Here is a 23035-nt window from a genome sequence, read left to right as displayed (position 1 = left end):
AGCCGCGTATTGCAGGCAGAATTCGGCGATCGACAGAAGCTCGAAAGCACGTGGGTCTGGGGGCTGATCCAGCAGACCGATAGGAAAACTTTGCTCCCGTTGAAGGGGGGAGAGCTGTAGGTCGGCACCTTCCCACAGGGTTGGGCCCCCCCGATGAATGAAGCCGGTTTTCTGATGTTTTATTTTTTTGCTCGGAGGAGGCACTACCCTCCTCATAAATGAGAGCCTGTGAGGAATGAATGGAGGTCCGAGCCTTCTGATCTTGAGTCACATGAATAATTTGACTCACGTAAGAAGTAAAGATCAATAGGATTTCTTGTGCAAGTAAGAGGTAGTCATGTGCGAGAGGATTACGAGGTCGTGCCCCGTGTTGATGACTGTCAGCTTGAAAGAGAAGCGAAAACAAAATTTTATCAAGGAAAGGGGGAAATAAAATCCTGAAGTGTAGCAAGGGAGACCTGACCTATTACTGCCCGGTTTTGTTTGATTGGTGATACTTCTTTAGGCAACCTCAACAAAGAAATCTACATCTCCTGCATCTGCTTTTTGAACTTGTATATCTCTCGTCTGCAGAAGGTTTATAGCTTGGCTCAATTATTCATTTTGAGCAGGGAGGGGAGGAAACATTACAGGGATTTGAAATAGGTGGTATAACATAGCCATATGCTATTTATGCAGCAGTTTCTGCAATAAATCTAATTTGGTGCTGTCAAAAAAAATTAGACTTATTTGGTATAGCAGCACATTAGTAAATGATTGTGGTAGCTTTGAAAGTTGTCATTCACTCTGCTTTACTTGCAATAGAATCTTGCAAAGCTTTTTTTTTTCTCTCCCTTTCCTTTTCCCCCGAGCAACTCTGTGAAAATGTCTCAGTTCTTTGTCCTGCAGCTGTAGAAACTGCAAATATTTCCACAACTGAAAAGAAGGTCTTGCTTTAAGGTAATTGAAGAAGGGGATGGAAGAAAGAATAACCTCTATTGTTAGCGATTATATGAATGTATAGGCGGAAAAATCAATAAAGTAGTGGGGGATAAATTTCTCCCCTGCCTACAGGTTTTCATAGTGCAGCTGAAATTGTTTATCTGATTATATAGCATGTAGATAAATTAGCTGCTCTGCGTTATTATAGAAGGTAAAATATTTTACCTGCCATGATAAGACCATATGCTGCTTTATGAAGACTGATACTGAATGATTTGAAATAAATCGGCTCTGTCGTCTTCTGGCAGTGCCTTGTAGCAATTTTGAAGCTGATATACGTTGTGTCAAGATAATACACAATTAATTAAATATCTTTCTATTTAATCATTTAAACATATTTAAGATTATGTTACAAACTTGTAAGGGCCATTGATGAAGTTTAAAAGGGAAAGAAAAAAATACAAGTGAAGGAGTAAAGAATAAATAAAAAAATCGTGTATTAATTTTGAATATGAACATCTATAAATCACCCTTTTTTCATTTTTAAAGAGTTTAAACATGGTTGACAATTTATTGTCCTACAATACAAATTTCTCAAGGAAAAGGCAATAATACATTTTCAGTTTTTAGTCTTAGCTTCCTCTAAATTTTTCTCCGTGGCACTTAAACTGCAACTGGTCACATCAAATTTCTCTAATGATTTCATCTTTTATACATCGCATCAGGTTGTTGAGGCAGCCAAATTGCTACTGCATGTAGAGTGTGGTTCAGGAGCAGTGACAATACTTAAAGCGCTTTGGAGCGAGTAGTGAGTTCAGATGAAATACAGAAGAGACTAACTGCTGTAGAAGACAAACATCTTTATAAGGTCTTTGTTTTGAGCAGTTATTATTCAGCACTAGCAGTAATAAGTTTATACATGTGTATCAAATATTTACTTTGATCAGATTCAAATTAGGTTTTCTATTTGAGTGACTAATGACAGCAGGGTAATGATTTATTTTCTTGAACCACAAAAATTTTTCAGACACGTGTATTCAATGCTGCTGGATTTTTTAGCTGCATTTGCTAGTGGGAAAATGGTTCTGATTTTTATCTTTATTTTTTACTTGTTTTAGGGCTTTTCTCTCAAGTACATCTGAAAGCTTGTTTTTACAATAAGCTAAAATGTACTTTTTCTATCAGCACTTGGTATTTGTGAACTTAAACAATTTTAAAAGCTGCCTTGTGCTTTCAGAACTATATTCAAAGTTGTTTTTCTCTGCAGTCACAGTGCTTGTTGGTTTGGTTTTGATTTTTTTTTTTTTTTATTCTGTGCAAGACTCTGCTCCTGAAATTCTTGCCTAGAAAAAAATTCAACAGAGAACCCAAAGAGTCCTCAGCTGGGGACTTAATCAAACTCGACATTGAAGAGCATCAGCCTGTAGGTTGTCATCTCTGGAGAAGGTAGCTGGTGGATGGAGGGAGGAAGAAAAAATCACCTGAGCACGCCAGCTTTGGCTGCCTGGCTGCTCTCCTCACCCCCTTGCTCAGTGCCCTTGTGCCAGTGATTGGTCAGGGGGAGAGTGTGAGCTGGTAGATGCTTGTCCTGAGCGAGCAGATGAGCACAGCCTCCTCTGTCGGCTACTTGACAGGGCTGACCTCCTTCCCCTGCCTGTGCTGGCAGCGTGGCAAGCTTAATAGCGTGCCACTGCTGGTTGCCCCTGTGTTCCTGGTGGTTCGAGTATCAGACTACTTTTTTTTGTAGAAACAGGAGCAACTGTTCTTGATTAGCTTCTCCTCATTCAGTTGCCTTCTACAGGGCTTAAATCAAACTGCGTAATAAAAGTTTCTCTGTAGTTAGGTGTGACACTGCTGCATATTCTTTTTATTTCAGAGTTCCTCTTCTATTTCCAGAGCTTTTGTTCACCTGCGTGTAGTTTCCTATGGAAGAAGATCATAGCATCAGAAAAAAATTCCCTTGCAAATGCAGGGACTAATCCCCATATAAGGGATATATCAGTATTAAGTTATTATTCAGCTAAACTTGTGCAGTGCAATTTTTATTAGAGTCGAATTCAGACCTAACATAAGTATAACTGCATTTCTGCTAATGAGATTGGATTACCTCCTGGATTTCCTCCCAGAAAGCTTTACTTTAAATTCATTTTTGGTAAAAGGGTAATAAAATGGGTGGTTTGTTATAATTGCTTACAAAACTTAAAATAAGTATTTTATTTTTTGGTATTGTATTTAATCCTAGTGAAAAAGCTTACTTTTTTTTTAAGGATATGCAAGATATGCAGTGAAATTGAAAGGTATTTCTCATTTTAGAAGAATGAAACTGTCGAGGAGGTTAGTTAATAATTCAGGAGCTTGTGGTTATCAGAATGTATTTCTGAAAAGAAATATGGGCACAGGAATTGCTAAAAATAATGTATCCTGTTGACAATATGAATTTAGTCTCAGCCCTGACAAAGAATCTTTAAAATTTGTCTCAATGTGGAAGGCTGTATTTTAACAGAGTTGCATGTGTGCTTTACAAGGCTTGAAAACAGGAAAAAATATTCAGGGGTCGTTGTGGGTTTTTTTTTCTCCTTAAATAGTGTTGCATTTGAAACATCAGTAGGTAACTTAAAAAAAAAAAAAAAGATGCTGCAGATGAAATAATTTACAGCGAATGGTATTGGCCGCTTTAAGGTTTTACTGTAAACTTACTCATTCGTCTGTTCCCATTTTCTCTTTGCATTTTTAGTCAATATCTTTGTTACGTGGTGTTAAAATAAGAGTCAAAAGCTTTCATTTATTATTTTATTTGTAATATTTTTATTAGCCTTTTCCACTTTGCATAGCTCTGCAAGTCTTTATCAGATTCTGCTAGTCTTTGCAAGAAGGTACAGATATACGTATATGAAGAAAAACACATTAGCCGTTGGTTAAAATCTATTCTTTTGCTCCTGTATTATTTCTCCTATACCCCAAACCAATCTTCACAAATACAGGACTGTAAAGAACTTCATCTTCTGCTGGTTAGCAGAAGTGGATTTAAATCCACACCGACAGTTCATTTGACAATGACCTTGAGGGGCTTTGCTTCTTGAAGAAGAAAGCAGAAGCTTGCGGTAAACAAAGTTCACTTCTGACAGATGGATTGAATGACAGAAAGGTTGCGAGTGCCAGAATAGCCCTGGCAGAGGAGGAAATGTTCAGTGGAATCCAACAGGAGAGGAGGTGTGAACAGGTGCAGGGTTGCTGACGGAAGGGGAACCAGATGGAAGGAGCCAGAGCCAGTTTATTTAAAGGAAAAGGCAGAAAACACTGAAAGGCTGTGCGATCAGTGGCTAAAAGTGTGCATGGAAGAAGGTAAAAATTCACAAAGCAAAACTGCACAGTGGGATATCTAGCACTTAACATAATGGTAGTAATTTGTGAGTTTCGTTTTAAAGTTGCTATTGAAATATGTTTCTCCCTTTACTCTTGACAGCATAAAGAAGAGAGATTTATAACCTGAGCAAAAAAAAAAAAAAAAACAAACCAAAAAAACCCTCAACTGTTATACTGCCTGTCCATTATTTCTAATACTAATGTGCAGACAGCTACAATCAGGATAATACAAAAATTATGCCACAGTTGACCAAAACAATAAAAGGTATATAAGGCTGGATTTTTATTTTTGACTCACCTGTTCATATCTAGCGCCTCTGATATGCGGGTAGATAAACATGTATTTTATTGGGATGTTTCTGTAATATCTAGAGCAAATCAACAGTCAATTACAATGTAATGTTGGCACAGTATTTCTCATCTTTCTTGCTTTTGGTCACAAGTTTGTCAGTTTGCTGGAATATGTGGTATCTTGCTGTAGGATGGGGGAGAGGTCGAGCTTACTCTAGATCAAATTCCTTCAAAATCAAATATTGTCTTTCAAATTGTCATCCTGAAGAACTCTTTGTTCTGTCAAATTGTTCTGCTTCTTCCCAAGCTGTTCCTGTAAGGCTTGGTCCTTTGGAGGCAGAGGGAACTGTTCCTCCCTTCTCAACTTCAGCAATAGTTGGGTAGAGTTAACAACTTCAAAGTATCAGGCCCGTGGTAGCTTAACTGCAGGTTGTGTGCCCAAACCTAATGTCTGTGAAAAATGTAGGTGACTGTTCAACAGTCATTCATTGTGCATCTGTGATCTACTGGATCATTCAGCTGTGCTGATCTGATCTGGATCAGGTGTGAGCACACAGTCACTTTCCTTTTGAATTAGCTAAAGCATGCAACGCAGTGTTTATGCTGACTTTATGCCAGCAGCAGTAGGACAGATGATACCTGATTCAGCATAAAGCTTGCTGGTACAAAGTTAACGTACCAAAAACATTGGTTTTTTGAACAAATTTAAATTGGCAGAGTGAGTTCATAGCAGATCAGGTCTCTGCATCATTTAGCTGCTTCATTTTTATTTTTTTTTTTCAGTGGTAGGAGCCTGATGGTTGGATTTACTTTATTAACAAGCCGAGCCTTGGAGTACAGAGTCACAATTGTTTGAAGCTGGTCTAAGTCTATGCTGCTGCTGAAAAGGCAAATCCCTAGAGTGGTAATATGTGGCTATGTCTGGCCACATATTGCCAGGCCCTTGCTTGTGCTGACACAGGAAGACAGGCACCTGTATGGTCAGGTGGTTCAGGGAGTTAATCAGATTGAAAAAGAATCATTTGTTCTTGCAGAATAAGTTGCATGAGTGCTGATTATAAGAGGATAAAAAAAGGGACCGCACCTTATTCTGGCAATGTTGCCTTAAATGTTGCTTAAAACTGTCCTGAAGCTGTATCATGAGAAGCTGCTGGTGCCAAATTGAAGAATCACCATAAGTCAAGAAAATTACTCCTTTCTTTTAAATATAGTGAAAATAATTCAAATAACTTTGTGCATACAGAGTAAATGTCTCTAAATCTTCCATGGAAAGCAAACATTTCACCATTCAGCCATTTGTAAAGGTGGTTTGTGGAACAAAGATAGAAAGAATGTTTCAGAGAAAGGGGCATTGTACTTTGAAGTGCTTAGGGCTACATACTAAGACTTGACAAAAAACAGTTCTCATGTTGCATCTTCCCATGCAACTTCTATTCTGTACTCAACTGTCTGTTTTTATAGGGACTTACTAGCCAAATAGTTCACAATCTGATGGTAATAACCTCTGCAGGATGGGCGTTTACTTACAAGGTGCCTATCTTGCTAGCAAGGCTTATAGATGTGCCAGAAAAATCAGATTTTGGTTCTAAGTCAGTATATTTGACCTAATACGAGATGTTAATTACTGTTAGAGACACTTTTTTTCTTCTCTAACAATGAAATAGAGGTCAGTTAGTGATAATATTTAGCTGTGACTTGGTATACAGAGAACTATCAAGATTGAAAAGTAGTTATTGTCAACATTGAGGAACTGGTAGTTTTCTGTATGTATCTTGAAGGCATAACACCAAAAGAATAAAATCATCTTATCGGTGAGGTGTTTGCAAGTTCTTTCTTTTATACTGAATTTAGAGTAGGAAACCCAATCCTTTCATTTTGTTAAAAGACCTAGTAGATAGAAGTAGAGATGGAATATACCACCAGTTATGTATATACTCAAGTTAACTATACTGAAGCTTCTTTCTGTTGTATAAACTTTCATACGAGTAACACTCTGTGTGTCTCAGTTCCTATGCCCTTACAACTTTTGGTCTTTCTCATGCCCATCAATATCTCCAGTTAGTGGTAATTTTGTAGTAGTTTTCAAGTACAGCAAGTACTCAAAAATAGAGTAGAAAACTTTTTAATGCGCAGCCATTAATGTATAATAACTTCTGATGCCTCAGGTAGGGTGTAAAGGGCAAAGTGGAAGTTTTAGACTTGGTGTTTTATTGTTTCTGTAGACCTCCTAATATTATATAAAGTGCAAATATATATAAAAGTTGTAATGGTGTAGCTGCATTCTAAATAGAGAAAGCTGGAAAAAAATTTCAATAGGAACAAGAAAATCATATGCACTGATCTCCATTTCAGCAAAATTGAAATTCTCAGAAAAAAATAGAATGTAGTATAACAAGTTGAAATTATTTGGATTCTGGGAGTGGGTATACAGTTGGGTAATTATTTGCATTGTGGGGAAAATAGTTTTAAGCTAATTTGTCAAATAATTGTAGTCTTGACAAAGTAGTAGTAATTGTAGTCTTAACATACTTTAAAGGTATTTCTACTTTAAAGTTATTTCTGTAGCATCTTCTAACTTTCCAGATCCATATTTAAAGAGTTCAGTCAATTTGACAGCTTAATTTTTTACCACTTTTAAACCCTTGACCTCTACATAGCTTTTCTAATTGCTTGTGGTAGCTTCTGCTTCACATGGTTAAGAGAAAAAAACTCTGTCATTTCATTATTTTAGGAAACTCTGTATCTCTCAACTAATGTAACTAGGCGCTTTACACTGTAAAATCAAAAATTAAGATTTTTTTTTTTTGCCTCAATTCTCACAAATAGGACCACATGCATCCTTAACAATGATGCAGTCCTCCAGTTCTACCAATTAAATTAATAATTAGGTCTCTTCAAATTTTGACCATGCAAATGTAGATTGTACTGAAGCTCACCAAACACAGTGTGCTGGCTGGGGCAGTTTCCAGAAACTTGAGCTTTCCGCTGAGAAGACCTGGCAGCCGGCTCCAGAATCAGCATCCAGTCAGCTCCCAGAAACAGACATAAAGAGCAACTCAGTGGGTAATTCCCACAATGGGATACAGGAAGGGCAATTTTTCAGCTCCTTGGAGAGGTTTAAAGGAATGACTTGATCATGATGGTTTTAAAAGGTATTTCTACATAATTCTTGCACAAGCATGCACATGGGCATCTTTTTTTATTTATTTTTTGACGTAAGAACATTCATTTCATGCCTCTCCTTCTGCCCTGTAAAAGCACCAAGAGCTGTAAAATCCAGCCAGTCCAAACATGCTGCGATGGATTTACACATGCACTGAAGAAATCAAAACTTTTATTAAAAAAAATCTACAGTGTTTTATAAGAGGAAACCAGGAAACACTGTCCAGCTATGTCCTCAGTCATAGCAACCGTAGGTATTAAAAAGGATCTATTAGATGAAAATACATAGACCTTACAAAGGAAGATAACCAAAACAGTCAATGCTAAACAAAAGGTTCCTAGAAGCCTGACTTAAAGGAAAGGGAGAAATCTTGTGACCCTGAGTCTTATTATTGAGTTGATCCAAACATATGAGCAAGGTACATGCTCTAGAGCTCTTAATTTAGAAGGTGTGGAAATTAATAATTTTGAATCATAGCTACATTTAAAACCAGCGTGTACTTACATACCTGCAGAGTTTGGGGGTTTACTGTGTTGTATTTCCTTACCTAAATGTTTGAAAATACTACGACTTTGGATAGCATAAGATAAAACTCTGTAAACATGTTCTACACTATAAATAGCTGAATAGGATACTGCAGTGCTGTTAAATTGAAAGGTCCATCTGAAAGCAGTTTTAGGACTTTTCCATTAATATTTAAGACCATTCCTGGGGAGAATGACTTCATGGTAAGTTGTATTTTTTTTTTTTTTTTCATATTTGCAGACCAACCTTTAGGCTTGTCTGCTGACCAGAAAAAAACCGAGGCCTTTTCCTTCCGTGTATGACATACTTATGAAGATACATATGGAGGACAGAGGGAACAAATTTGTGAAGTGTTCTGACCCAACATATGATCTTATCCTATGTACATTCTTTTATGACCTTTATTATTGCAGTATTTTAATACTTTCTGATAGTAAAGTAAGAGACTGGAAACATTTTTCTCCAATTTCCCCTTACAGAATAGGGTAGGTATTGTGACCTCTTGTTTCAGGTTTTATTCTCTCTTTTTTTTTTTTTTTTTTTTTTTTCCCCGTGAATGTTGCTGTGTGGTGGTTTTTTGGCTTTTTGTATTTGGGGTTTTTTCCCTGTAGCCTGGAAGAAGAGCAAGGATATACTCTGATTTTCCATTCTTCCCTTGACACTTGTAGCTGAAGTAATAATATGAAGTAACCTATGAGAAGGTGGTTCAGAAAGCTGGTTCTAATGGACAGTCCACTAGACCTTTTTTGTGGAAAGCTTGCAAAGCAGACTGCATAAAACATGCTGAGCCTTTGTACCCAAAGGTATTGGCTAAAATCTTTAGGGTTCATAATAAACGTAGGCTTTCAAGTCCTACTTTCAGAAGTGTTCTAATTGATTTGAGTGTCCTCAAGCCAGATTTTGTCAAAGACACTGGGGTTAAGTGCTTGGGTACCTTCTCAAAGCTGTTTTTCAATTTGGTATAGAAAAGCTTGTGCTATACATTGATTTTCAAAAGTACTGGAAGAGAAAGCCCATTTCCTCTGGAAGAGCTGAGGGAGGCCTCAGCTGAATGCTTTTCCTCTTCTGAGGTGATTCCTCTTGCAGTTCATGTTGCTGGCCCACTTGGCTACATGTTATCTAGGAAAGAGGTCTGTGCTCAACCACTGAGGCATGTAGTAAAAGCATCAGTGTTAGGCTCGACTGGTCCTCTTGCTGCCCAAGTATGAGTGTTGGTGCTGAGTTCCAGGACTGGTCGTTATTTAGCCCAACAGTCTTGTTAGTTCAGATACCTCAAACGTTTGGAACACTAAATGCCAGCTACTCCTTAATAATTTATGAAGTCCAGTTTAAAGTAAGTGTATATGAAAGCCTAAAATATTTTATAATTACATTTTTAACTATAATTAATAAGAAATGAAGATGTCAAAAATAAGGTTATGATAACCTCTTGTGTGCCACTGAACTGAGATAATTGCTAGAGTATTTTAATTTATCCAATTAAGTTCATAGTCCTTACTAACGGATCCATTAGCTTTTTATAAAATGCCACATGTTGATCTCATGGAAAAATCAAATAGTCAATATAGGAGGCATGGTTGCTTCAGATTATAGTTGCTTTGCCAGAAGACTTACTGGCAACCTCCAGAGGCCTAATTCTACATTGAGACTCATCCTGTATTTTTTCATTTTGTACTGTTACCAAAGCAAAATGACTCTTGCAGAAATACCTACTATTGAATTGTGTTGTGAAATTAAAAGTTTTATCAGTCTAAGTTCTGTTCTTTTGCAGTCAAAAATCAATGAGCTGTTATTTATGTCAAATATGACTTTCACATCACTAGTCTTTACATCCTTCCTTTTTCTTTTACTGTGAAGCCATTTGGCAGAGAGCAGTCTTCTATTGAAAATGGATCTGTGATCCAGTTTTTATTTGTTAGTCGTGGGAAAGGAGTTTTTTTATTAAATTTGTTGGCTCCAATTCAGCCAGCATAATTTTATGTTAGCTTTTACCTCAAAGTGAATTTTCACTTCATTTTCATCAAGGATTTTTTTTAAGGTTTGCAAGTGATGGCAATTTTGTTCTTCTTCCTGTACTATAAGCTACAGTTTACTGTGCCTTTTGTTTTGTCAAGAATATTTAGAAAGCATAGCTTTCAGTCATTGCAAACTGACATCCAGTTCATTGAGATATGTGAACAAGTTAACTAAGAAGGCTGCTCTTGACAGCCGTAACTCAGGCTCAAAACAATCGTTGTTTAGAACTAAAATCACTGTGGAAAACTTGTGCTTCAGAACAGGCCTCAAGGAGAGCTTGAGCTTGCCTCCGTATGAATGGTTGCTTCTGACTTTATGCCACAAAAAATGAAAGTCACCATGTGTTCAATGCTTCTGCTTTAGTAAAACTGATCAACGTTATGGCCAAATCCAGAATTATTATCAGATAGGCATTTATTTAGTGTTTTACAATGGATGCTATGAGAAAGAACTATAATTTTTGCTACTGTCTCCAATTTTGATTCAGTGTTTGCATTCTAGTAGAGAACAGGCTGCCGCAGGTTAATCACTCTGTCCCCTTTTTTGATACCTGTAGATGATGCTTTAAAAAGTTCAGGTACAATTAATCTTTAGCTGTCATTTCTGATTCAGATCTTACCTGTGTCACCCAAATTAGGCTGTTGTTGCTTTGCTTTACATTGTCTCTGTGCTTTTGTAATTGCAAATAATCAGCCAGTGTCAAACCTTCTAAAACTGCAATATTTGCTGTTTGTAGCAGGAATGTTACTGATAGTTCCTAAAATCTCTTGGGCCGCCTTCTGCCTGTTTTATCCATGGGCTTTTTTGTTGTGGGTTTGGTTGGGTTTTTTTCCTTTTTTCTCTGTATATGTAAAATGTGTTGGGGAACTCTTCTGCAGGAGAGCACAGACATTGAACTTAGAGAGCAGGGAAGGTGTCAGCTCAAGGTTTGGGTGAAAGACTTGCCACTTAGTTTAGACAACTTTGGCTCCAGGAATTTTTTTTGTTCCTCAGCAGCTCTAGGCACCTCAGCTGTTGTTCTTTATGTGGCACTGGTTGTGTCTCAATCTCAAAATTTTCTAGGTGTTAAGATTGAGACTAGTCAGCTACCCTTCTGCATAAGACTTACCTGTGTTTTCCTAGTCTTATAGTTGAGCTTTTATCCACTGTATAAATTCATCTATTTTCACCCACCCCATATACACTTCAGCCACAGGGAACTCACCGTGCATCCATGGTTTCTGAGATCCTCCTAGTTTGCTTTATACAGTAAGTAGCACAGGTGAATGGCTTTTTTGGATCAGTCCCCTAACAAGAGTGTGTTTCTGGTGGCAGTAGATTCTCCATTTATTTTTAACTTGCCTGTTAGCATGTGTTCAACAGGAGGGACCCTAGCAATGAGGAATAGACCTTTACAGGCTTGCCTTGGTAGCTTGAGCTGTGCAGCTTGATACGTGCTGAAGGCTACCCCCAGCAGAATGCTAGCCAGCCAGCTGTGTGCCAGATGACAGCACAGCACCCAGCTGCACACAGCCATCTCACATAAGACACTATTAAATAAAATACTCTGCTCCTGCCACTTTCTTTAGCTGAAAATGTCTGGGGGATGTGTTAGGTGCTGGTGTGGGGTTTTTTGAGCAGTCCAGTGCTCATGACAACTGTCTGAAGGTAAAAAGATGTTTAGAAGGGGGGAAGGGGTTTAAATAAACTGGTTCCCAGCAAATACAGAAAGATTTTTTTCATAGTAATGCTTTCCCTATTTGGAGCTTACACTTAGGAAATGATGCAAGCATCACTCCTTAGGATAGCCCCAATATGGTTACAAAGTAATTCTGAGAATGATGTGATAAAGTGCAGTTCAGTGTATGATATTTGCTTGAAAAATGTGCTTTGTTTCCTTAACGCTGTAATATTCTTGCTATCTAAATGTATTCTCTGTGTCAAATCATTCTCAGTCTTACCTCAGAAAAAACTGCCTGTGATTTCAAAGGGAGTTTTGCCTAAGGTAGGGCTTGCAACATCAGGACCAGGAATTAGTGTAATGTGACCCACCATTTGTATTGCTTTGGGGTAAATTTAAGAGAGAAGATTTAACATTGTGTGTGTCATGCTGAGATATTGCAATATCTCGGATGGGTTATTAGGCACCAATCCAAAGGTTAAGTGCAGCAACCACATGAGATGTGGCTTTATCCTTACATGATCTATGCCCGTGTTCCATTTTGTAATCCCCTGAAATAGGTATTGTCCGTAGAATAAAACAACACGTTTATAAGACTTTATTGAAACCTATCCCAAGCTATTAAATGTAGTTTAAATAGAAAAATGTGTGCATATATGTCGTTTTGAAATCTAGAAATCAATCCTTGTATACATGAACTCACTGAGGTTTTGAATCTGGATCCTAGTGTGCACCAGATAAATATTCACGATCTTTCGGAAAGTCTAGATATGAATTTTCGGTTTAGGACCTTTTCTAATTTATTTGCGTATATCTTTTTGGGGTTTTATTTTCCATGCTGTTTTTGCTTGGCTTGCTTTAAATAAAATGCTTCAATGGAGTGTGGTAGTCTAGCATTTGTTTTGCCTCAGGAGTACATTGCCCCATCTTGCATATCTGGTCAAGTAAATTGCTCTCTTGCCTGTGTACTTCAGTAATAGTACTGGGCTTTAGACCTTCCCGTACACCCCCCCCCCCCCCAGTGAGCAGAACCACAAGGGGCTGGGCCTGCGTGGTGCTAACAGTCTTCTCTATTGTAATGGATGCATTCATCTCCTATTTACATAAATTAATAGTTAAAACTTGTTTGGTTGCTTAAGAAAACTCATTAAGCTTTCCGAGTAGTTGTATTATGAGCACTATGGCAATCGCTCCCATTGACTTATCTCCTGCTGGTTCACTGGGAACCAGTCCATCTCAGGGTCAGGTCCCTAAGCTTCATTGCAAAATTAAATAAATAGCATTTAAAAGAAAATGCAAATAATGTGTTCAATGCAAAGTGGATGTTTGGGAACTTCCTTATGAAAAAGAAGTCGTGTTTAAAATTTTTAAAAATAAAGTCGTATTTTTTTCTGAAAGGCTAATTTTCGCTCAGGAAATAGATCGTATCTTTTATCTATTCTCTACTAGTCACTGGAGAATGTTTGACATTGTAAGAGAAAGGTCAGTTCGTATAACCTGAAATGGGAGGGGAATGTTTAATGTGAAAAGCTTGGCCAGATTTTTTTTTTTGTTGTTATGATTAATTGAATGTTCTGCTTTGCCTTTTTAATTTATCATCTTCAGTATATGATTTTTATTTTTCTTTATTTGCTATTTGTTTTTTTTTATAGATTGGAGAAAGAGAGCATTCAGCACAGCATTAGCAATGAAGCAAAGGCCCGAGCCCTTCAGGCCCAGCAAAGAGAGCAGGAGCTGACACAGAAGATGCAGCAAATGGAGGCCCAGCATGAGAAAACTGGTAGGTGGTAGGGAAAGATTAGAGCCTGGGCACTCACTCACAAGCCAGGCCCACGCCTTACTGTGAAATGACATCAGGAACACCTGTAACCTTTGGCTGGCCGAAGGGAGCAGATGCTAACTACACCGGAGATTCCGAATTACATATTAGTTAGCGTTTAAAAGAGAAAATGGAAAGTATTGCCCACTGTCTGTTGATTTCAGAGTGCTGCTCTCACATCTGTTGCACCATCTGGATTATGAGTTTATTTACCTGTGTTCAAGAAACGTAAAGCTGAGAGAGACCACAACAAAGTAGAAAAACAAAGGGCTTGTTTTTGGCTGGATTTTCAGGCACACATGTTATATAAAGAAAATAGCATCAGAAGCTCTGCGGGAAACGCTCTGAGCTTACAGTTAAAGTCTCCTGAATAGCATTGAACAGTTCCCACAGTACACACATTATAGCTACTCTAAAAGCTTAATGAGTTTGCTTCGGCATCCAAACTGGAGAAAAGCTTTAGCCATTAATCGGTTCTTAATTCACTGTCGCAGCTGGATGTAATTCACTGGCTCCAAATTGATATGTTCCTTTATTTAATCTTTGCAGCCTCAAACATTTTTAGCATTACCATGTGCCCCCCCACACACCCTCAATCTAGAAGAAAGATGTTTAATCCCTTCAATACTTCAGGTTTTCATAATAGGAGACTTCATTGCATTGACTTAGCTGATCAATAACTTCTAACCTTTAATCTGGAAGTGAAATGGGTTTTCCAAACAAACAAAAAAACCCTTTTGTTATTGTGAAGTACTATGCCAACAACATTAATACAGGTGCATATTATAAACAAAAAAAGAAATTTTTAGAGAGGAAATCTCTAACAACAGACCATAGAAAGGAGGAGGAGCTTCAGCTCCTATGGAACATGGTATATTCACGTTTAATAAAATACCATTTTTACCCACCAGTCCTGCAATACCTTTAGAAAAGCAATGTAGCATGTATTAATCTTAAGCAGTGTCAGAGAATACCTGAGGTAGCAGGCACATTTACATCTGCCATCTGATTTTCTGCCTTTTTTGCTGCATTATCACAGTACTAGAGGACGTTTCCATGTGTTCAGGGAATGCAAACAGCTATGTTATGGCTGCTGTCTACACAGTAGGAAAAGAAAAGAAGCTCTCAGAATCATTTTTCCCTACTCTAGTCAGCACATCTGTATATGACCAAGTGGAATTTTGCACAAGAGATGTGTAATTTACCCTCCTAGTGCGTAAATTGTCCCAGTATACAAAAATGAAAAATTATGGCTGAGTTTGTTTTTATATATCTCTAGTAGGATTAGGAGTTGAAAATGATAGTCATTTATAATGTACATAAAGAAACCCTTGTGTATTGTGACCCTACACACATACAATGGATTTGGGTAACAGTGGTCTCTCTTTCTCCAATTTTAAAAGCAGAAATCAAGAAACATCATTTTGCAATATCTTACTTTTGAAAGAATAAAGATGCTTGATTTCTAGGTCACAAGTTTTGGTGCAGCCCAAACTGATAGTAGCTGAAAATTAATTTATAAAATGGTTACACTGCAACTGTCACTGGACAATAAGTCTATATCTCATCATTAAAGAGAAAAAAAAAATACATTAATCATAGTAATTGCAGGACCCAGTAAATAAAAGAACTGCTTTTTTAAGGAGAGAATGAAATGAGTCTACAGTGTGAGTGTTTGGGTTGCCAGTGTATCCTCTGCACCAGTTGAGCAAGCAAAAGGCTGCTAAGGCATGGCTTGCCAATTTTACTCCTCTCAGAAATGTCAATGAACTTCCAGCTGAAAAGGAAAACCACCAGATTAGATATGTAGTCCTTATGGTGATTCTTTTCATACAAGACCTGATTCAATGGCAACATCGCTTAAACACTTTAGGTTAGCTTATTCTGACACAGAGCCTTTTTTTGGTGAATTATGATGTCATAATTCCATGTCCAAATAGCTGAAGTTTAAAAAAACATACCAAAACCAGAAAAATCTAGAGGAAAGTAATTAAGAATATATAAAATTGTTTCTAAATTACCTATAAATTTACATCGTGTAAAATAAATTTCTAGTTTTTTAATTTTGTAATTTCTAGTGAATGAACTGGATTCCTTGCTGACCTCCCAGAATACATTCATAGCAAAATTAAAGGAAGAATGTTGTATATTGGCAAGGAAGCTGGAACAAATGGCAGAAAAATACAGGTTAGTATGTTTTTCTTATCATGTCCCTTTTATTATTAGGACATGCTTCCTTATTTTTTATTTTTATTTTAATATTGATTATTATTCATCTTGTCCCAGGTATTACACATCATCTCAATATAATATATGCCACTTAAGAAACATGGATGGATTTTTATCCAGGGTAATTCTAATTTTCTGCTTTTCAGATTATGTTTCTGGCTATTACTTCAAATTTCTTAAACAATTCCAATGTAAAAATTGCATACTCTTTTCTTCCTGATGTTCATATTCTAAATAGGAAGAGTGGAAAATTGTTAACAGAGCTACAATTTGAGTTTATCTGAAATTATATGAAAAATACTAAATATTTAAAGTTCTCAAAACTGTAGTCTGTTGGTTTAATTATTTACTTAAAGCTTCATTCACAAGACTACACACTGAATAATTATCTCTGAAATTGTCATCAAAATTGCTTGTCATTGAAGCTCTGATTCTGACGCCACTTGTTATGTGGTGCTCTTGTTAAAATCAATAGCAAGGCTAAATACAAATCCATTAAAAACTCAGGAACAGAACAAAACCTGGAAGCAATAACTGGTTTAAATAAATACAAAAGTATGAAGGTATCTATTTAAAAGTTCTATAGGACAGGGCTATCATTAAAAAAAAAAAAGAAATTCTTAATTTTGTAGGTCTGTAACAGTAAATCATTTGATTTTACATTTTTAAGTGTGAAAATAGTCTCTGTTGAGACTTTCTTCAGGGTTCATATTCAGAGTAGTAAACAGGACTTAAGTGGTTAGTGGGCATTCTGCAACTTCTGTAAATTTCATGCAAAGTGAATTTGGTAATTAAGGGTAGGATTCATCTCTCATAGCTTATGTGAAGTAAGGAAAACACTCAGCAAAGATAAAATTGGTTTTCAGGATAGGATTCTTCTGCTGGGCAGATTTAATCATCCTGTTGAGGTAACATAACAGGGGCAACACTCACTCAGGGAGAGAGCTCATTTATCCCAGTATCCTGTTTCCAGGAATGGTCAAAGGGAAATGATATAAGCAGATGACAGACTTATATATATAAAAAAAATATGATGCTTCCCACAGGTACTGCCTCCACTGCCCATCCTACTTTCCACTGAATATAAAGTGTTGACTAGCTGTTAAGTGGCTGAAGTTGGGAGATGAATCCCATCCAGAGTGTTTGGGGAAGAAATGAGAAACTTAGGGAAATGTAAGCGATCTTCCCTTGCAAGTGTTCTGATGGGTACTTGAGAGAGAAGCAAACAGAATTTTTCTTCTGAAAAAGCAGAGCTTCTCTGCTGAAGTAATACAAAATCTAAATAGATTCAAATCATATTATTATTCCAGCAATAAAAATGCACACAGACTTTGTTGCTAGAGCTCACAGTCACAGACTAGTAACTGTAAAAGGATGAAGGAAAGACAGAAAACATACTGTGAAAACACATTATTCTCTGAAAATAAATACCAGAGATTGCCAAGTGTTTCTCCACCTAGCAGCATTAGCTGACTATGTCAAGAACCTGAAAAAGGGAAAAGGAGCCCTCTTGGATCTCCAGAAAGTGGTATATTTTGCACAAGAAACAGTATAGAAGAATGTATGAAAGCAGTTCTGAGAAGTTGCCCTAAAATAGCTTGAGCTTGCTTTCATTGGACTAGGAGCTGTTGCAGTCAGTAACAAGAAAGGAGAAATAGGTAGGGACCAAGAAAGTGTGTGAAAATAAAAAGGTGGAACTGGAGATGGTGGAAAATGGTAAACTGATAGGTGGCTTCAAAAAGTGATGTGATCAGGAGATCCGATGCAAAAAATGACTTTGGCAAAGTTTCAAATGCGTGATCAGTATATATCTTTCACCAGCATCTCTCCAAAAGGCAACCTTCATGCTCATTGTCACTGAATATAGTGTAAAACCACAATTCTGGGACAGAATGCTGTAGCTTTGTCTTCTGAAATAAGTAATTATTTTTGGAAGATTTTATAACTTAGTTCTCATGTACATTAATAAAAGCAGATCCTGAAGCAGCAGTGTGCCCTATTTGCATAGAAAAGACATTTTCCATTTTTTCCATGTTTTTGGCCTTATCATAAACTTAATTTTGGACCTGGATGTGTATTTTCTTGCTATGCTTCTAGAATCTTTGTGCCTTAATTTCCATGGGGTTAATAACTGTATACTCGCAGTACCATTATTTAATTGGTAAAACATTCCAGCTTTTTTAATAACAGATGCAAGAATAAGTTTATATGAAATTTTGGGGTTTTGATAGGAAGTAAAGGTCCCATTTGTAGTAAGAGGCGTTTCAAATTTATCTGACAGCTACATATTTGCACAATTTTAGTGGGACGCCTCTGAATTGCACGTATATTTTTATATTTAATACAGGTTTTCTGAGAAATCTAAACTAAAGTTTTCATGTTTATATGTAAGCTAGAACCATTTTTGTGAGCTAGCCCCTACACAGGATTAGAAAAGCTTCAGAAAGACAATGTCAGACAAATTATAAACCCCTCAAGCTGTGCAGAAAGAAGATAGTGTCTGTGAAGGTTTTTGTATGCATAGGCATGTTTAAAAATATAGTCCTTTGTTGATTTCTTCTCTGTTATTTTGTTCTTTTTTTTTTTTTTCTCTGATTGTCACTGTCTGAGTTTCTAGGTTGTAGATTAATGCTTAACACTACCCACTGTGTATTTGTGATTTGCGTTTTGTAATTAAGGGGAACAATGGGAGTCCATTGGGTCTCGTTATATATAATGGTTGGTTTAATTTGTTTCACTTCTATCTTGTTAATTGTAAATTGATCATTAAGATTTGAATTCTAATCTGTCACCAGGGTTGTGAGTATTGAAGCTAGAGCAATGATCCTGGTTTTAATCACTGATGATGAGAAACAAATTTTATAATTTTGGTACATATTGCAGTTCATATATTTTAACACTGTATTTTATGGTGTTATAAATATTGTTAAATGACTTTTAGTGTAGTTTTACTGTTTGGACTATAATGTATAAATTATATTACTGGTTTGGCAACGGTAGGCATCCAACTGTGTGAGTTTAATTGAAGTAAAGAACGCACACCCGGCTGAACTATTTTTCTGCATGTTTGGTTGACTGCAGTCATTGCACTCAATACCAGGAGTGTGAAGGTAGCTGTATGAAGATGTGAAACAGTCTGTCTGAAGGCTCAGTCATTAAAATTATATGCAACAATACTGTGTCAGCAGAAAATATTTTAGAGCATGTATTTAATTGCTGTACAAGTAAACAATTGGTTTTAAGAGTAGGAAAAGACAGTGCTTAAAAAGCGCTGCAATGCAAAAGGTAGTTCAGAGGAGTAAAGGCAGCACTGCTACTTTAAGCTTCAAAAATCAGCTCATCCTAAAAATATCCTAAGACTGACTTTGAATTGTGACTATTTAACATTTGCTGGTTCTTTGCCTCCAGTATTTGAAAGTTTTGGAGGAACCTGTTTTTTTATCCAAGACTCTTCCAGCAAGGATGGTAGATAAAAACTTAAATTTGTTTTTAAGCAGAAGTTGAGGCTTTCTTGGTAGTTGAATGGATCCAGAAGTATAGAGGGTTTTTAGTTGTCCCTGTCTTCCCCCCAGTCATCATCAATGATTTTTAATATAGTGGCAAGTAAATGCGGTTGGGCAAAATCTATTACCCATCTACTTAACAAGCATGCATTTTACATTTTCATTTTCGTGTGACACTGTAGCTTTCCTCTGTGCAGTTTCAAAATAATATTGATTTCATACAGGTCTCGTGAGTCTATCAGATCTCAGAAGCACATACAGATACATTAACATGACTGTATGACTTGTGGGGCCAGCCTGAGCCTACAGAAGTACAACTCCATGCAGAGTTCAGCTCAGACAGCGGCCCTCCAAATGTCTGCACACTTCAGTTTCTTCTAAGTCCATCATGGCTTACTACTCGGTCTGTTGGATCCAGAGTAGCTCTTGTGGAACAACATCAGCATGTCCGTGCTGTGTCCTTTAGTTGTTCTGGATCCATCAGACATAGTGCTTAGTGCATAGATTTTTCTAATTTACCTCTGACCCTGGCATTACATGTGGGCTGTCCCTGAAGCTCAGGACTGTGTACTTTGGCACCTCTCTCTCCCATCCTGCTGTGACAGCTTGGGAGCAGGGTGACTCAAACATTTATGCAGACCCAGCCCTGCCCCTGGCTGGGTGGAGTTGCTACTCCTAGTATAAATGTGCTATCACGTTCGGTACGGTTGTTCAGGCTTATTACAATTATGGTTGGTTTTGTAGGTTTTTTTAACCTAACAATTTTGAAGTTATTTCAATACCACATAGAATTAACTGTTCTATCTTAATCTTTGGAAACTGAGGTGGATGAGTGGTATATTTAAAGATGCAGAGCGAATCTTTATCAGGTGTTAATGAAGACTCTTGGTATACAGTCTTGTATTGGGACCTGTGTTCTCTCTAATGCTGACACACGTGAACCTTTAAACATTGTCCTTAATAGGCATTCTGCCCTCCTTGTGTACTGCCTTCCAAAATTTCAGTGTAATGAAATACTTGAATCTGGGTGGACAGACTCTTACGTATTTACTTGGAAGGGACATTGTATAAATAATATTTTAGCTAGAATGTATTTTTTTGTTGTTGAGTTCAACTGTAATTATAAAAGATGTTTTAGGAGAAGAAAACACAAGTAACATGGTTCAAAGCATCAGGCATTTAGAGCTATATTTTAGAGATTACAGATCATGCTACTCATGTTTTCAATGAATTTGGTACTTTCATTTCATTAATTGTCATTTATAGTAGCATTTTGGTTTTGTTTGATTTGAGTCCCTTGATCTTTCCAGAAAGACTTCAGGCACCTTCAAATGTGCTGGAGATGAATAAGGCCTTCTAAAACTTTGAGATTTTTATCACCTTGAAAGTTGCTTTTGCTGTTTCTGTGAATGAGACAGCCACATATAAATACAGAAAAAGAAGCAGGATCCACCATTTGGGAAACTCTACAAACATGATCATTTACAGTATTCCCACATGGCAAATGCTGTTGTCGCATTTTGCTGGCAAAAAAGGAATGCAGTCTGAGTTTAGTCCCTGTTACCACTTGGTTGAGCTTTGTTACGTCAGGTCTCTGTTGAGCTGCTCTGCAGTGGACCTTGGCTTTTATCCACTGATTTTCTTTCTTACAGTATCAGTATCAAATACAGATTGCATTCATACTGTGTGATAACAATTGGTCCAACTGATAATGCATTGTTAATGCTGACCTTTAAGTTACTAATATATCTGTTAAATGATCAGTGTAAAAATTCGACTTCAGTTCCTTCCTATAACATCCTGCCCACTGTTATGTACCCATCCAGGAAACTCTGGTGCATTTAAGTCTGATGTACAAATACATCAGCATGATTCTGATGTATTTGTCAGTGATGCTCCTTAATAGAGCTGTAACTCCCTATCTAAATTCAATTACATACAGTCATCTTCCAAAGTTTCCCTTGCTAAGTTCTTTCAGATTCACAGATGATGTCATGTATTGTTCTCTATTTAAACATGAAAAGATTATGTTGTCATTTCCAGATTTGACTTGTCAGTGTAACAACATGTTTTTGAGGGAGGAGTATTCCTTCCCCCCTGCACTTTGTTGTATTTTTCAGAATGTCAGTTGTTGTTGCATTCTGTAACAGCCAGGAAGGTAAAGTATCTTTCTGCTCTAACTGCAGCATATTTAAGTTTACGATTTAAAGATATATCTGAAGCTTTTTAACCTCAAGATCTGGAGTGGCAGATGCCATAAAACAAATTTGCTTGCTTTTGATTCTTACTTTCTGATGGTATAGCAGATTCTGACATGTTCTCATTAACCTTTTCCAAAGAGTTAAACTGTACAAGTGCATAATGTATATTTTATCACAATTTAATCTGAGATCTTTTCCTGATATTAAGAAACAGCTCATGCCTGTTTCTCCATGGGCTGATGGTTAGAGATGTAGCAAGTCGCAGTCCCAGGTCATTCATGGATCTGGTGTCTCTGCTCACCCGTGAAGAATAAGAATTGCTAGAAGTGACTAATTTTCTTAAAGGCTGTGCCGAGTTTTATGTGGATTAGGGTGTGCCTGTATGATTTGTCCCTTGTTTCTTAAGGTTTTATTTATTTTCCTCTTAATGTGGTGTTTTGTTTTTTTAATCTGTGTAATGGTATTTTGGGCATATTAGGTTAATAAAGTTTCTAAAACAGTACCACTATTGTGAGTTCAACCTGTACAGTGCAGTAAGGGTTGAACAAGTTTTTAGTAGCCATTTTTTAAACTAGATGTTAGCTTTTACTAATAAAGAACTTGAAATGTGTTTTCAAAATGCTGGCCAAATTCTTGCTTAACAAGTATGAATTTACATTTATTGATCTTATTTAACATCAATGCATAATGCCAAAAGACATGCCTGTTTAAATTATGCAGAAATTAGCATAGCCAACCTATGACTGAGTGATTGCCATTGGCATATTTACCAGATACCCTCCAGCATCATGTTCTTTTGTTTTAAGATTATTTGAAACAGTGTTTTGTTTCTGTAAGTTCTAGTAATAGTCTGTTTATGCATTACATATACATGTATGAAATTTTATAAATGCTGAAGCCACATATTGATGGCACGCTGCAGGATGAAATCTGACAACATCCATCATCACTGTGTTTTACTTCTGTAGATCTGAAGTCAACCAGCTTAGTCAGGAAAAAGAGTATCTTCATGGCAGATTGGAGAAGATGCAGAAACGGAATGATGAATTGGACCAACAATGTATCCAGCATGGGAGAATGCATGAGAGGATGAAGTCGAGGTAGGAGGTCCTGTTAATCTGTCAGTATGTGGTATGCTCTACTGTACCTGTTGTGTTGTGTAAATATAAAAATGGCACTAGGTTTTTTGAAAGTAATATTCTTTCCTTATGAAAATGACCACCCCTTCTCCCTCCCCAAGCGTTCTGTCAAGTTTTTTTTATAACATCTTTTGCTTGTGCCATTTTGGATAAATAAAAGGAAAGCTTGAACAACATAGTCTTCCAAAGAATTTCAGCCTAGTAC

General features: G+C 36.9%; 1 protein-coding gene across 3 annotated transcripts in view; it reads left to right on the top strand.

Moving 5' to 3' along the window:
* SDCCAG8 (SHH signaling and ciliogenesis regulator SDCCAG8) overlaps positions 1-23035 on the top strand; it is a 116573-nt gene that overhangs the window by 51056 nt on the left and 42482 nt on the right. For all 3 annotated transcript variants that reach the window (XM_075043176.1, XM_075043178.1, XM_075043177.1), the window contains 3 exons: positions 13592-13719; positions 15837-15945; positions 22660-22791. In XM_075043176.1, the coding sequence (XP_074899277.1) occupies positions 13592-13719; positions 15837-15945; positions 22660-22791 (369 nt within the window). The remainder of the gene's footprint in view (positions 1-13591; positions 13720-15836; positions 15946-22659; positions 22792-23035) is intronic.

This window comes from Buteo buteo, chromosome 12 (genome assembly GCF_964188355.1).
Source record: "Buteo buteo chromosome 12, bButBut1.hap1.1, whole genome shotgun sequence".
Classification (NCBI taxonomy): domain Eukaryota; kingdom Metazoa; phylum Chordata; class Aves; order Accipitriformes; family Accipitridae; genus Buteo; species Buteo buteo.
This window is presented reverse-complemented; position numbering and strand designations above follow the sequence as displayed.